Here is a 12,642-nt window from a genome sequence, read left to right on the forward strand (position 1 = left end):
TTAGAGGCACAGAGGGCATAAGTTATCAATATGGACGACACTCGATGACCGATTGTAGTTGATCCGAAGTGGCCGATTGCTGTTCCAAGACATCTTTCGTAGTATGTCTACGATAGCGTGTCGAATGTGTCTCATCTTCCAGCAGTAAATGACGGGGTTCAAAGTTGAATTGAGATACAAGAGAGTCACTGAATAAATATACAATGTTTTTAAAGCGGTAGTCGAGCCGTAGATTCGAATAACAGTCCCGCAAATTAAGTAGGGCAAATAACAAATTAACAACGAGATATACGTAGAATATGCCAACCGTGGATTTAATGAGAACAGTTAAGTTTTTTATCTCCTCAGACTGAGCTTCGTTTCGTATTTGTATGGACTGAATCTCATTCTTGTGCCGTCGGACGGTTAGATATATCCTGATGTACACCACGAGTGTGATAATAAAACCGAAAGCAGCATTTATCGTACTTATAAGGTACAGAGCATTATTAGGCCCCCACAATGTAATCAAAGAAACAAATGCACTGTACACCCAGATGCTGATCATTGCAACAACAACACGTCTGTGAGTCACAAGCTCCTGGTATCTGAGATGAAGATGAACAGCAAAGAACCTGTCTACACTTACAGCCACAACACTAAGGAACGAAGCAGTTAAAAATAAACCACTTAAAATCGTCCATACTTGTGTAGTGTTACAGCCAAGATTGTGTAGTCGAAGCCAGTTGATCAAAAAGAAAGTGTATAATGGTTGACTAAAAAAACCAACAGCAACATCCAAGCAGGCAAGACTTAGCAGCAGAGTTTTCAAGGTTTTTGGCATTGTTGCAGTTTTGTGTATGGCATAGATTGTCACAATATTCAACATGAAGGCGGTGTAACTAAGAAAAATGTTAAAGACACAGTTGGCGATATAAGTCGCACGAAAATCTTCAAGTTCGGTGAATATGGGCAAATATTGCGAAGACTGGTTACAATACAATTTGTTCATGATTTTTGCTTGGAGCCGCTATTTCAGACAAATAATGAATGGTCAGCGATGTAGCACCCTCCGTCATTTAACGATCAAATAAACAGTCCTTAGATCTCGGCAGATGGTTACGGCCGGTGCTGAGGTGGGAAGTTAAAAGAAAATAATTTGAATTATGAGTTTTCCTTGATTACCTCCATTCGCTTGACACGTGCAACAGTGCGTTTTTATAAAATAATTCAAATAGTACGCGCGCTCTGATTGGCCATAAAACCATTTTACACGAGCGTATGTAAACACGGTTTTCGTTCCTCTTTCATTAGTTATTTTATAAAAGAAATGTAAAATGGTCTCCGTGTTTACATAGCCTGATGTAAACACTTGCTACTTCCTACGCTTATCTCGTGTTCTCCCAACCTCCCGCGTGTTTACATCAGGCTGTGTAAACACGGAAACCATTTTACATTTCTTCAGTAAAGCTCGTTTAATTTCCCGTTCATGGTTGATTATTCTAAAACAAATTCTGAAAAAATAAGTAGCTTATGGACCGATCATTGTTTATCGCAGGGCAGTGGGGGGGTTGAGGGTTTTTTGGGGTTCGGAGATTTTGGTTGTCACGACGAAATTTACCTGTTTCCCCGATAAGCTTCTGTTAAGCTTCTTCTCTCTTATTGGCAGTTCAATGGCAACCAGTTCTCTATAGTCCTGTAAAGGGTAGTCAGTTAGAGGTCTCCAAGTGGTGCCAGACCCCCGGCTTAACCCCTAAACGGGAGTGAGCGAAAGTCCTCGAAGAAAAATTGCGCTTGCCATAATGAGAACACACTTTCACGGGCATAAAGATGAAAAGCATCTGTTTGCGCTAATTTTAATGAATGGATCATGTTGCAAGCAAAGATCCTGCAGTATTTTACTTTCAATTTACGACTTTTAGCATCATTGTGACAATGTGAAATATTTGCAATTAAAAAAGATTTTCATCGTTATTGGTTTCGTTTCCACAAGTCTGACAATCAACTAGGCCTGTTTGGAAAAAAGGAAAAAAACAAAACAAAACGAAAATAGCTTTTGAGTAACTTGTTGTGACCATGCAATTACGGCGTTTTACCTAATTTACTTTTCCCGATGATATGGCATAGAACTTTCATCTTAAATGACCCAATTTTAAGGCGACAGCTCACTTCTCGCGTGACCATGCTGATCGAGATATAGTTCTATCTTGCTTTATAATAATTTGGAGGAAGATTGAAGGTGTACATAATTTAAGCGGCTAAAATTAGCTTGTTGGAGTCGTATACGGGGCTCATATTAATAGACAGTAAACTCCTGAACTCCCCTATTAGAGTGTAATTTAAGGAAAGTTTAAAGCAAGCAGATAAGGAGAATGGCAAAGATGATCAATTTAGGGACATGGTATTGATAGCAAGATGGTCACGAATAAACCACAAATAAATGTAAGTTATGATCATGAGTGAAGGGAATAAACTTCCGGCTCTTTCTTTAGAAGTTAAAAGCTTTAAATGATTCCACAATGAAATAGTATAGCGTCACATTTGGGGCGTCACGTTTTGCCTTCAGGAAGAGAAGAATCCAGGAGCACGTATTTAAGAAGGAAAGGGAAATTATTGCCTATCATTGTCTATTGAGTGAATGGAAAACGAAAATAGTTGATTGATATGCTTGAAAACTAAACAAACAGCGAAGAGCATTTCGTTTGCCTTTGGTTACACTTTTAAAAATTTAAGTAAAAATTTATTCAAAGCAGAATGCTGCATACGAAAACGAAAGTTATCGACTAGTCTGCAGATGTTTTAATGTGATTTTACATAATACTAGCTGACCGGGAATTTTATGAGCTTAAAATTAAACATGTTTTTCTTTGTAATCTTTTTTCACTTAGACGCAATAACTGATAGGTTTTTCAATTAATTTAACAATTCTTTCTAATTTCTCGACAAATTAATGGTCAGTTACGTAAAATATAGTCAAAAAATTATTCTCGTTATAAAAGTTTGGTTTTTTTTGACAGATAATCGATAATTTCAAGATCTCGGAGATTATTTGTAACCGCGTCGACTTTTCCTAGCTCTTAGGAAAGACAGAAGGGGTTTCAGTTGTCGCCAACAGAACATTAAGAGGAGGCTGACTGACCAATTAACTGTCACCTAGGGAAGGAGGGGTCATAGGAATCTTATAGAATCTTATGGGAGACTGTGTAAAGATTGTTGTGACTCGACCAAGATCCTCTAACACCCCTCTCCCCTCTCCCCACAGGCGATGAGTGATGACCAGTCTCTTAGGAGGATAAATGACAGATGAACTATTTTTAATGACTTTCTGCTGTAATAACTCAGACAATACGCATTTACTTCTAAAAGCAACGATTACTGCAAAAACTCATTCAGGAAAAGCGAGATCAGTGATACCAAAAGTTCCATAAGTTACATAACTTATTATCGGTTAAGATAATTAAACGAAACATTGCTTATTGTTCAGAATGTATTGTTATCATCTTTAACGCTTTTTGATGTTTTATTTATTACCTAAGGAGGATTTTGGTTGTGTCAAGATAAAAACAATATTATCCCCCATAAGACTGTAATATTCTTATTACCCCCTCCTGCCTTGTTGCCTTGTCAGCTTTTAAGAAAGCTGAAAAGCGACGCTGTTACAAATATTCTCCAAGGCAAGTTTCTTTAGCCCCCCCTCCCTCGAAACTCTCTTGGCGACAACTGATTCCCACTCTGTTGCCCCTGAAAACCAGGAGAAATCGAGGCTTTTAGAAATATCCTCCGAGATTTTGAAAGGCATTTTCAAATTGTCACGTAATCATCATAGATATGCCCAAAATTTAAGCCGTCGATTATCTGAATAAACAAACTTTTGAACACTTTTATTTCGAGACTAATGTTTTCAATATATCTCATTGTATTGACCCATCAACTTGTCTAGAAACTGTAAAGAATTGTCATAATGATTCTAAAACCTATCCCTTATTTGCATGTAAACAAAGGAAATAACCAGGAAAAACATACTTAATTTTAAGTTCTTAAAACTCCCGAAAACATCTGCAGGGTAATCAGTAACTCTTAAGCCACCTCTGCCGTCGTTTTCATATGCAGCATTCACCTTCGACTAAGTTTTTACCTCAAAAGTGTTAAGGCAAACTCATGCTTTTTGTAGTTTGTTCAATTTTCAAGGATATCGATCAATTCATTTTCTTTTTGAATCCACTCATTAGCCAATGATTAACATCGATTATTCTTCCCTCGTAAATACTAGCTCCTGTTTGTTTTTCTTCCTGAGGGCATTACGAGACGCCCTAAATGTGACGCTATATCGCTTTATCGTATGATCAATTAAAGTCGTTAACTTCTAATGAAAGAGCTGGAAGTTTATTCCCTTTGCTCCTGATCATAACTTATATTTATTTGTTGTCTAGCTTTGAGAATCTTACCATCAATACCATGTCTCCAAATTGATCATCTCTGTCATTCTTATTACCTGTTTGCTCGAGAATTTCTTCAAATTACACGTTAAGGATGGTCAAAACGTTGACTGTTTATTAAAAGGAAGAAGTTCGTTTCCACTATTACAAAGTAATTTGAGAATTCTGCTTTTGATTTAATTGACCCATCAACTTGTCTAGAAATTGTCATTATGATTCCAAAACGTATCTGTTATTTGCATATAAACAAAGGAAATAACAAGGAAAAGCATACTTAATTTTTAAGTTCTCAAATCCCCAGGTGTTATAAAGAACCACCTGCAAACATCTGCGGGGTAATTAATAACTCTAAAGTCACCTCTGCTTTCGTTTTCATATGCAGTATTCTCCTTCAACTAAGTTTTTCCCTCAAAAGTGTTAAGGCAAACTCATGCTTTTTGTAGTTTGTTTAATTTTCAAGGATATCAATCAATCCATTTTCGTTTTGAATCCACTCATGATTAACTAATAGCTAATGATTAACATGGATTCTTCTTGCCTCGTAAATACTAGCTCCTGTTTGTTTTTATTCCTAAGGGTATAACGAGACGCTCTCAATGTGACGCTATACCTTTTTATCATAGGATCAATTAAAGTTTTTAACTTCTAATGAAAGAGCTGGAAGTTTATTCCCTTCGCTCCTGATCTTACCTTATATTTATTTGTTGTTTAGTTCTGAGAATCTTACTATCAATACTATGTCCCCAAATTGATCATCTCTGTTGTTCTTATTACCTGTTTGCTTGAGAATTTCTTCAAATTATACATTAAGGGTAGTCAAAGCGTTGACTGTATATTAAAAGGAAGACGTTCATTTCCACTATTACAGAATAATTCCAGAATTCTGCTTTTGAGGCAGAAGGATGGATGGCAAAACATTTCCTTCTGTTTTATTTGAAGCTGGCATGTCACTTGGTTGTCAGTGCTAGTTCTAAGAGATTCGGCGAAACAGTTAGCAGTTATGGGCAAAATTTACAGGGGAAAAAATGAAACCTTTTCCGAAGCTTAAGTCCGCAACCACCGTTATTGGTTTTAAATTCTGATTTGAAACTAAAAGCAACGGAAACCTTGATGTGAATAAAATCTTGTGTCGTATCCTACTTTTATTTACATCCATAATTACAATTTCTCAATCCATCGATTACAAAACTAGCTTTCTTGCTCAAATTAGCCTTTCCCTGTCACACTACAGATTATTCGATTTATTGTGTACTTAAAATTAGAACTACGCGATTATTTCGCTGCCGGGTCATATCACTAAGTTTATGTACAATCTCGTTTGTCCCCATTTCACTTTCTCGTAAACAATTACGGCCCATAGTCTTTGTAAGCTACGTAGAGGGGATCAATTATCAATATGGACGACACTCGATGACCGATTGTAGTTGATCCGAAATGGCTGATTGCTGTTCCAAGACATCCTCCGCACTATGTCTATGATAGCGTGTCGAATGTGTTTCATCTTCCAGCAGTAAATGATAGGGTTCAAAGATGAATTCAGGTACACGAAGGTCAGCGAGTAAAGATAAAGTTTCTTTAAAACGATACTCGGGCCGTAGATTTGAAGAGCAGCCTTGCAAATTAGGTAGGGCAAATAACAAATTAAAAACACGAAATGTACGTAGAATATGCCAACTGTGGATTTAATTAGGACAGTAAAGTTTTTTATCTCCTCAGACTGAGCTTCGTTTCGTATTTGCATGGACTGAATATGATTTTTGTGCCTTCGCATAGTTAGATTTATCCTGATGTACACCACGAGTGTGATAATAAAACTGAAAGCAAAATTAATCGTACCTAGAAGATCCCGAGTACCAAGAAGCCCCCACAATATCATCAAAGAAAGAAATGCATTATATACCCATATGACAATCACAACAATAACAACGCGCCTGTAAGTCACAAGCTCTTGGTATCTGAGATGAAGATGAACAGCTAAGAACCTGTCTACACTTACAGCCACAACACCAAGGAACGAAGCACCTGAAAATAAAATAGTTGAAATCGTCCGCACTTGTTGAGTGTTACAGCCAGGATTGTCTAGTCGAAGCCAGTTGATCAAAATGAAAGTGTATAATGGTTGACTAAACAAACCAACGGCAACATCCGAGCAGGCAAGACTAAGCAGCAGAGTTTTCAAAGTGTTTGGCATTGTCGAAGTTTTGTGTAAGGCGTAGATTGTCACAATATTCAACATGAAGGCGGTGTAAGTAAGGAAAATGTTAAAGACACAGTTGACGACACAAGTCGAATGAAGATCTTCAAGTTCGGTGAATGTGGGAAAAAATTGCGAAGACTGGTTACAATACAATTTGCTCATGATATCCGCTAGGAGCCGCTATTTCAGACAAATATTTTAGCAGGCCAACTTCTCACAAGCCTTACTGAGGATAACAACGATAGTACCCTCCGTCATTCAACGTTGAAGTAAACAGTCCTTGGATCTCGGCAGATGGTTGCGGCCGGTGATGAGATAGGAAGTTAAAAGAAAATAAGTTGATTATCAGTTTTCCTTGATTACCACCATTCGCTTAACACGTGTAACAGTGCGTTTGTACTGCTCGTTGGATTTCTCGTTCATGTTCTATAACTGTAAAACAAACGCTCAAAAAATTAGTGGCTTTTTGATGGACTGATCATTGTCGCAGGACGAGAGTTGAGGGTCGGAGGATTTTGGTTGTCACGATAAAATTTACCTGACTTCCCCACACGCCTCTGTAATATTCTTATAATCCTTAGCTACCTTATTGGCAGTTCAATGGCAGCCAATTCTATTTTGTCCTCTGTAGAGTAGTCAGCTAGAGGTCTGCAGGTAGTGCCAGACCCCCGGCAGACCTCTCCCCGACTCGTCTCAAGCCTTCTCACGGGCAGAGATGGTATGCTCGTAGATAGTCTCATACCCACCCCTTTCACGGTCAAGCGGTTGGAACCTACATTTCCCTTACAGATAAACGGTAAGATCTGAATACGAAATTATAGTAGTCCACAGGCTACTGAATTTGAGCGAAACCGTTAAGTTTTTGGCAGAAATTAAAACTGCAAATGAACGAAGGAAACTGTACTACTTCGGTGGGGGTATTACGAGACAATTTGATTTTATCTGAGTTGATAATGTAAATTAAACACTGAGGAAAGTTTCTAAAACCGAAGTTTCGACCGTTTGCATTTCGTCGGAGTAAATGTCTCAAAAAGCATCACTTGGGCTATTCCGTGCTTTTGACGGTCCGCCTGCTCTTGTTTGGGGTTCTCATTCGCTTGGAATTATGTATGCGCCTTTCAAGGCAGCACGAGGTCTCATCTGCTTCCGTAATTTTTGAATTTTATTGCCTTAAATGTTATATCTGCTGCCGCAAAATGGTCCAGGTTCGCCCCTCTTTTGGTTTTCTTCGATTTCATGGTGGGAAATGGCCATCTTATCGCGGTACCATAGCTGGACGACAAGTGAAGGAGCGAGAAGTTTATCGTCACCGCCATATTGCAGTTATTTCACCAAGGTCAGCCAACCATGGCCCCTACCGTTTGAAGTCCAGTCACAAATACTGTAATAACGCCAACCTTCTCGCTATTCCACCTACACCATCTAAAGCCGAACCTGCAAAGTCATCAAAGCTATTCATGCCGTCGTTCTTTCTCTCCAACGTCATGTCACTGGCGCCGAAAATAGATGAAGTCCGTGAAGTCGTCCATTATGCAGATTACGACCTTGTATGCATAACAGAGACTTGGCTCAAAGACCACATTGACAATAATATTGTCGCTATTTCTGGCTATAACGTGATCCGCCGAGATCGAACTGAAGCAGTGCATGGGGGAGTGTGTCTGTACATTAAAGAGTCTATCCAATTCAAGATCATTGAGGACATTATGGATAGGAAGTTTGAAGTTGTTTGGACTCAAATACGGCCTTCGCGTCTCCCAAGGGGCATTACCAGCATTATTGTTGGAGTTGTTTATCATTCTCCGAGCGCCGCGGATTCGCCTATGCTGGATTATTTGTATAACTGTTTATCTTTGGTTGAGGCTCGCTTTCCTGGCTGCGGGATAATTTTACTTGGTGACTTCAATAAAACTCTGTTAAAGAAATCTTCGCGCCTTAGTAACGGCTTTAATTTGAAGCAAATCGTTACCTTTCCAACTCGCGAAAGAAATACCTTAGATCCGGTGTTAACAAATGTGAAGGAGTTCTATGCCCCTCCGATCCAGCGCCCTGCTCTCGGTTTGTCCGATCATTTCTCTGTGGAAGTTCAGCCGCTCGTGCGTTCCCAACAACCAAGAACTAAACTTATCGTGAAATCGAGGGACTTACGGCCTACAACGCGTATGGCTATGCGCACGTATCTTGGAAATGTGGACGTTAAGACACTTATCGATAGTAAAGATTCTTGCAAGGGCAAAGTGGAAATGCTGGAGACCATAGTTAAGACCGGAATGGACATTCTCCTCCCCCTGAAGTCTAAGTCGGTACAAACCAACGAGCCGCCCTGGGTCAATCAACAATTGAAGGGTCTCATTCACAGCCGCCAAAAGGCCCTCGCTCAAGGCGACCAGGAGCAGTACCGCACCCTACGAAATCGCGTTAATCGTGAGAGGAAAGCATGCCGTGCAAAGTTCTATAACTCCAAGGTTGAACATCTGAAGGACTGTAAACCCGCAGTTTGGTGGCGTGAGGTAAAGAAGCTCAGTGGTACGTCAGACGCAGCTTCTAGAGGCGTTAATCCAGCTACCCTCTACCAACATATTGATTGTGGTCAGAGAGGTTCGCCTCCAAGCACGATAGACATTGCTAACACCATCAACCAGGCGTTCTTGGCTCCTATGCGCGTCTTCACCCCCTTTCACCTAACACCTCAACCAACTCTGACCAGGAGAGTGCTTTCCAGGTATCAGAATTCTCTGTTTTAAAGAAGCTATCCGCCTTAAATCCAACTAAGGCAACCGGTCCGGACGGAATCCCCGGTTGGCTTCTTAAAGAGAATGCAGATTTATTAGCACTGCCTGTGACTGATATCCTTAACTGTTCGTTTAAGGAAGCACGGTTGCCTCAGTCTTGGAAGGACGCTAACATCACTCCAGTACCAAAGCAGAATCCAATACACGATGTAAACAAACATCTACGTCCAATATCCCTAACTCCCGTGCTTTCTAAGGTTGCTGAAGATTTCGTCGTGGAGAGTTTCCTCAAGCCTGTTGTGTTGGCGAAAGTGGATGTACGGCAGTTTGGGACTGTGCCAGGTTCCAGTACGACACAAGCACTAATAAGCATGGTCCACTCATGGCTTAGTGCTACGGATGGGAACGGTGCAACTGTCAGAACCATCCTCTTTGACTTCCGCAAGGCGTTTGACCTTATTGACCATCAGATCCTAGTTCAGAAGCTCATTTCATACGATCTTCCAAGCGGAATAATTGACTGGATAGTGGACTTTCTGTCCTGTCGCCGACAGCGTGTTAAACTTAGTCAGGACTGTTACTCGGAGTGGGGGGCCATCCCATCAGGGGTCCCACAGGGCACAAAACTTGGCCCCTGGTTATTTACTATTATGATAAACGACCTCATCATCCCGGGTACAGACATGTGGAAATATGTCGATGACTCCACTATTTCTGAAACAGTCATGAAGTCTGAGGTCAGCAAAGTCCAACAAGCGGTTGACGAACTCGCGACGCAAGCTTCTGCTGACAAGTTCCAATTAAATGAAACCAAGTGCAAGGAACTGCGCATAACATTCAGTCACTCTAGAAAGAACTTTGATCCAATTAAGGTTAATGATCAGGACTTAGAGTGTGTAGAGCAAGCAAAGATCTTAGGTTTGCAGATATCTTGCGATCTTACGTGGAATAATCACGTATCCGAAGTTGTAAAGAAAGTAAACAAGCGCCTGTATTTTTTGCGTCAGCTTAAGCGTGCACAGGTCAAGTCGGAGGAACTTTTGCTCTTCTATTTGACTTGTATTAGGCCTGTCACTGAATATGCATGCCCTGTTTATCATCATAGCCTCCCGCAATACCTTTCAGTAGATCTTGAGAGATGTCAAAGGCGAGCTTTACGTATTATCTATCCAGATTGTTCGTACAATGAGGCGCTTCTTTTGACTGGTCTAGTTCCCTTACACAACCGCCGCGAGTTCTTATGTGATAAGCTTTTTAATTCCATCCTGTCTAATCCCTCGCACAAGCTCTATAGCTTACTACCTCCCAAGAATGAGTGCGAAGTCAATTTAAGGAGTCAGCACTCTTTTACTACACGGCGCCTCCACACCATTCGTACTCGAAATAGCTTTATCCATCACTATGTCCATAAAGCAATGATGTAATATTGTTTTTCTCTTAATTATATATTTTTGTCTTTTTAATTAGTTCTTCTTAGCCATGTATTTTTTGTAGTATATATTTTATTGTAAATCAAACGTAATTCAGCCTGTGGCTGCAAGGTTCTTGATAATAATAAACTATCTATCTATCTACCTATGGTGTTACCCACTGTTCCGATGCCCGTGTGGATAAGACTGGTTTTGTTATTTCGACACGCATGTGGAGCCTGCTTTATTCTTAATTTGCGTTTAAATATTCTGAACATGGTTTTTTGGGGTTTACATGCTACATATGCGCCATACTAAGCTCGCCTTATTCCCCCCCATTGATACAGATGAGGCGTAGTAAAATGAACATGGACTACAAACAAATGTAGAAACGAAAGAAGCAATTTAATTCTTTTTGTATTCTTTGTATATATCATTGAGCCTTGCTACAGCTACAAAAAAATAAGCAACATCAGGTACACAGATACACGAAATTAAGTAGGTATCACTTGGGGAAATAATGAAAATTAATAATGTACGCAAAAGTAAAACATAATTAAGAGCTTGCAGTCCTTCTGAAGGCTATCATAAGAATTTCAGTCTTTCCTTCACACGCTTGCTCCAAAGTTTATTCGTTATGTCAGCTCTTAATTCTTCGGCCTCCAAAACCGTACAGCGTGCGTCCTTGTCGTTTCAGCGCGTATACAACGTCCATCTGGTCTCCGTTTTGCGCTCGGCGTGTTCAGTGTATGTCAGCGCGTCGCGTATCATGTTTTCGAGGAAACCTTGGAGAACTCCGCGATATTCTTCATAAATGAGAACTGAAATGCGCTTTTTATGTTTTATTAATATCCTAATAAACATAGCTGTCACTCTGGAAAAAATGAAAGCAATGAAAATGAGCTTAGTATTTTTTGTTTTACTCATTGACTCTCACATTTCTTAATTCGTCTTTGAAACCTGCCATTCTGAAAGATGAGACACAATCGACACGCTATCATGGATATGCTGTGGAACATGTCTTGGGAAGAAATCAGCCATCTTGCGTAATTTACAAATCGTCTTCAAGTGTCATTCCACGGGTGGACCACACTATGTGTTCATGGTTAATTATAATTGACATGAGACGAACAGAATACGCCAGGGTTATGAATAAGGCTCTGAAAATTGCCGGCATATCTAAGTCACATCTCTGTCTGAATATCTCAATAAAGTTCAATGAAATGTTAATCGACGCACTTGTGATATTTTTAGCCTTCATGGGTCGTTTGAGACGTCTGCGTCCAGAAGTAATTTAGCAAAAAGACGCTTCAAACGGCCCATGAAGGCGAAAAAAAAATACTGCAAATGAGTTGATTAACATTTCATACTTCACATTTTATTTTGCATGTCACTAACAAGGACTTGTGCGATGACTGTATACTGAGATGCAATCCGAACCCAAAAAGAGTTCTATTTCTAACAGCGACAACACCTGTGGCTTAGATTCGATGTTTTTAGCAATTAGACTAAATATTGCTGTAGATGGTTCAGGTCTGTGCTAAGACGCAGAAATTTCAGATCTTTGTTAAAGGATGAGTTTTTCTTGATTAGCCATGTCGGCGTAGCTTAGACACGGGTTACTCTCGGGTTTTTGTGTTGTAAAAGTATGAAAATAGTATTAACATGTTTAACGAGTCTATTTAGAAAACAAACCTTGTTAAAAAATTGTTAAAAGTTTCTTTTGAGAGATACTTTGACATTTAATTTCGACTATAATAAATCATTCAGTACTTGTTTTAGCAGTGACTTAATTTCGCAGGACTTTAATTTCTCGACTCGGCCAAAACAAGAGGTTATAAATCGTCTACAATCTCTTGGCCAAAAGTATATATTAGAAGGAACTGAGT

General features: G+C 39.6%; 1 protein-coding gene and 1 pseudogene across 1 annotated transcript; both read right to left on the reverse strand.

Annotated features, from left to right (window-relative positions):
• On the reverse strand, nt 1-991 carry LOC131768482 (adenosine receptor A3-like; annotated as a pseudogene).
• Nucleotides 992-5,611: 4,620 nt separating this feature from the next.
• Nucleotides 5,612-7,029, reverse strand: LOC131795234 (adenosine receptor A3-like). The gene has a single exon (XM_066158550.1). It carries the CDS (start codon nt 6,772-6,774, stop codon nt 5,800-5,802), a length of 975 nt encoding a protein of 324 aa, XP_066014647.1. The 5' UTR covers nt 6,775-7,029; the 3' UTR covers nt 5,612-5,799.
• Between the last annotated feature and the right edge of the window lie 5,613 nt (nt 7,030-12,642).

This window comes from Pocillopora verrucosa, chromosome 11 (genome assembly GCF_036669915.1).
Source record: "Pocillopora verrucosa isolate sample1 chromosome 11, ASM3666991v2, whole genome shotgun sequence".
Classification (NCBI taxonomy): Eukaryota; Metazoa; Cnidaria; class Anthozoa; order Scleractinia; family Pocilloporidae; genus Pocillopora; species Pocillopora verrucosa.

What these genes read in the sequence shown, in the direction of transcription:
- LOC131795234 (XM_066158550.1), bottom strand. Translation starts at nt 6,774, where the DNA reads ATGAGCAAATTGTATTGTAACCAGTCTTCGCAATTTTTTCCCACATTC.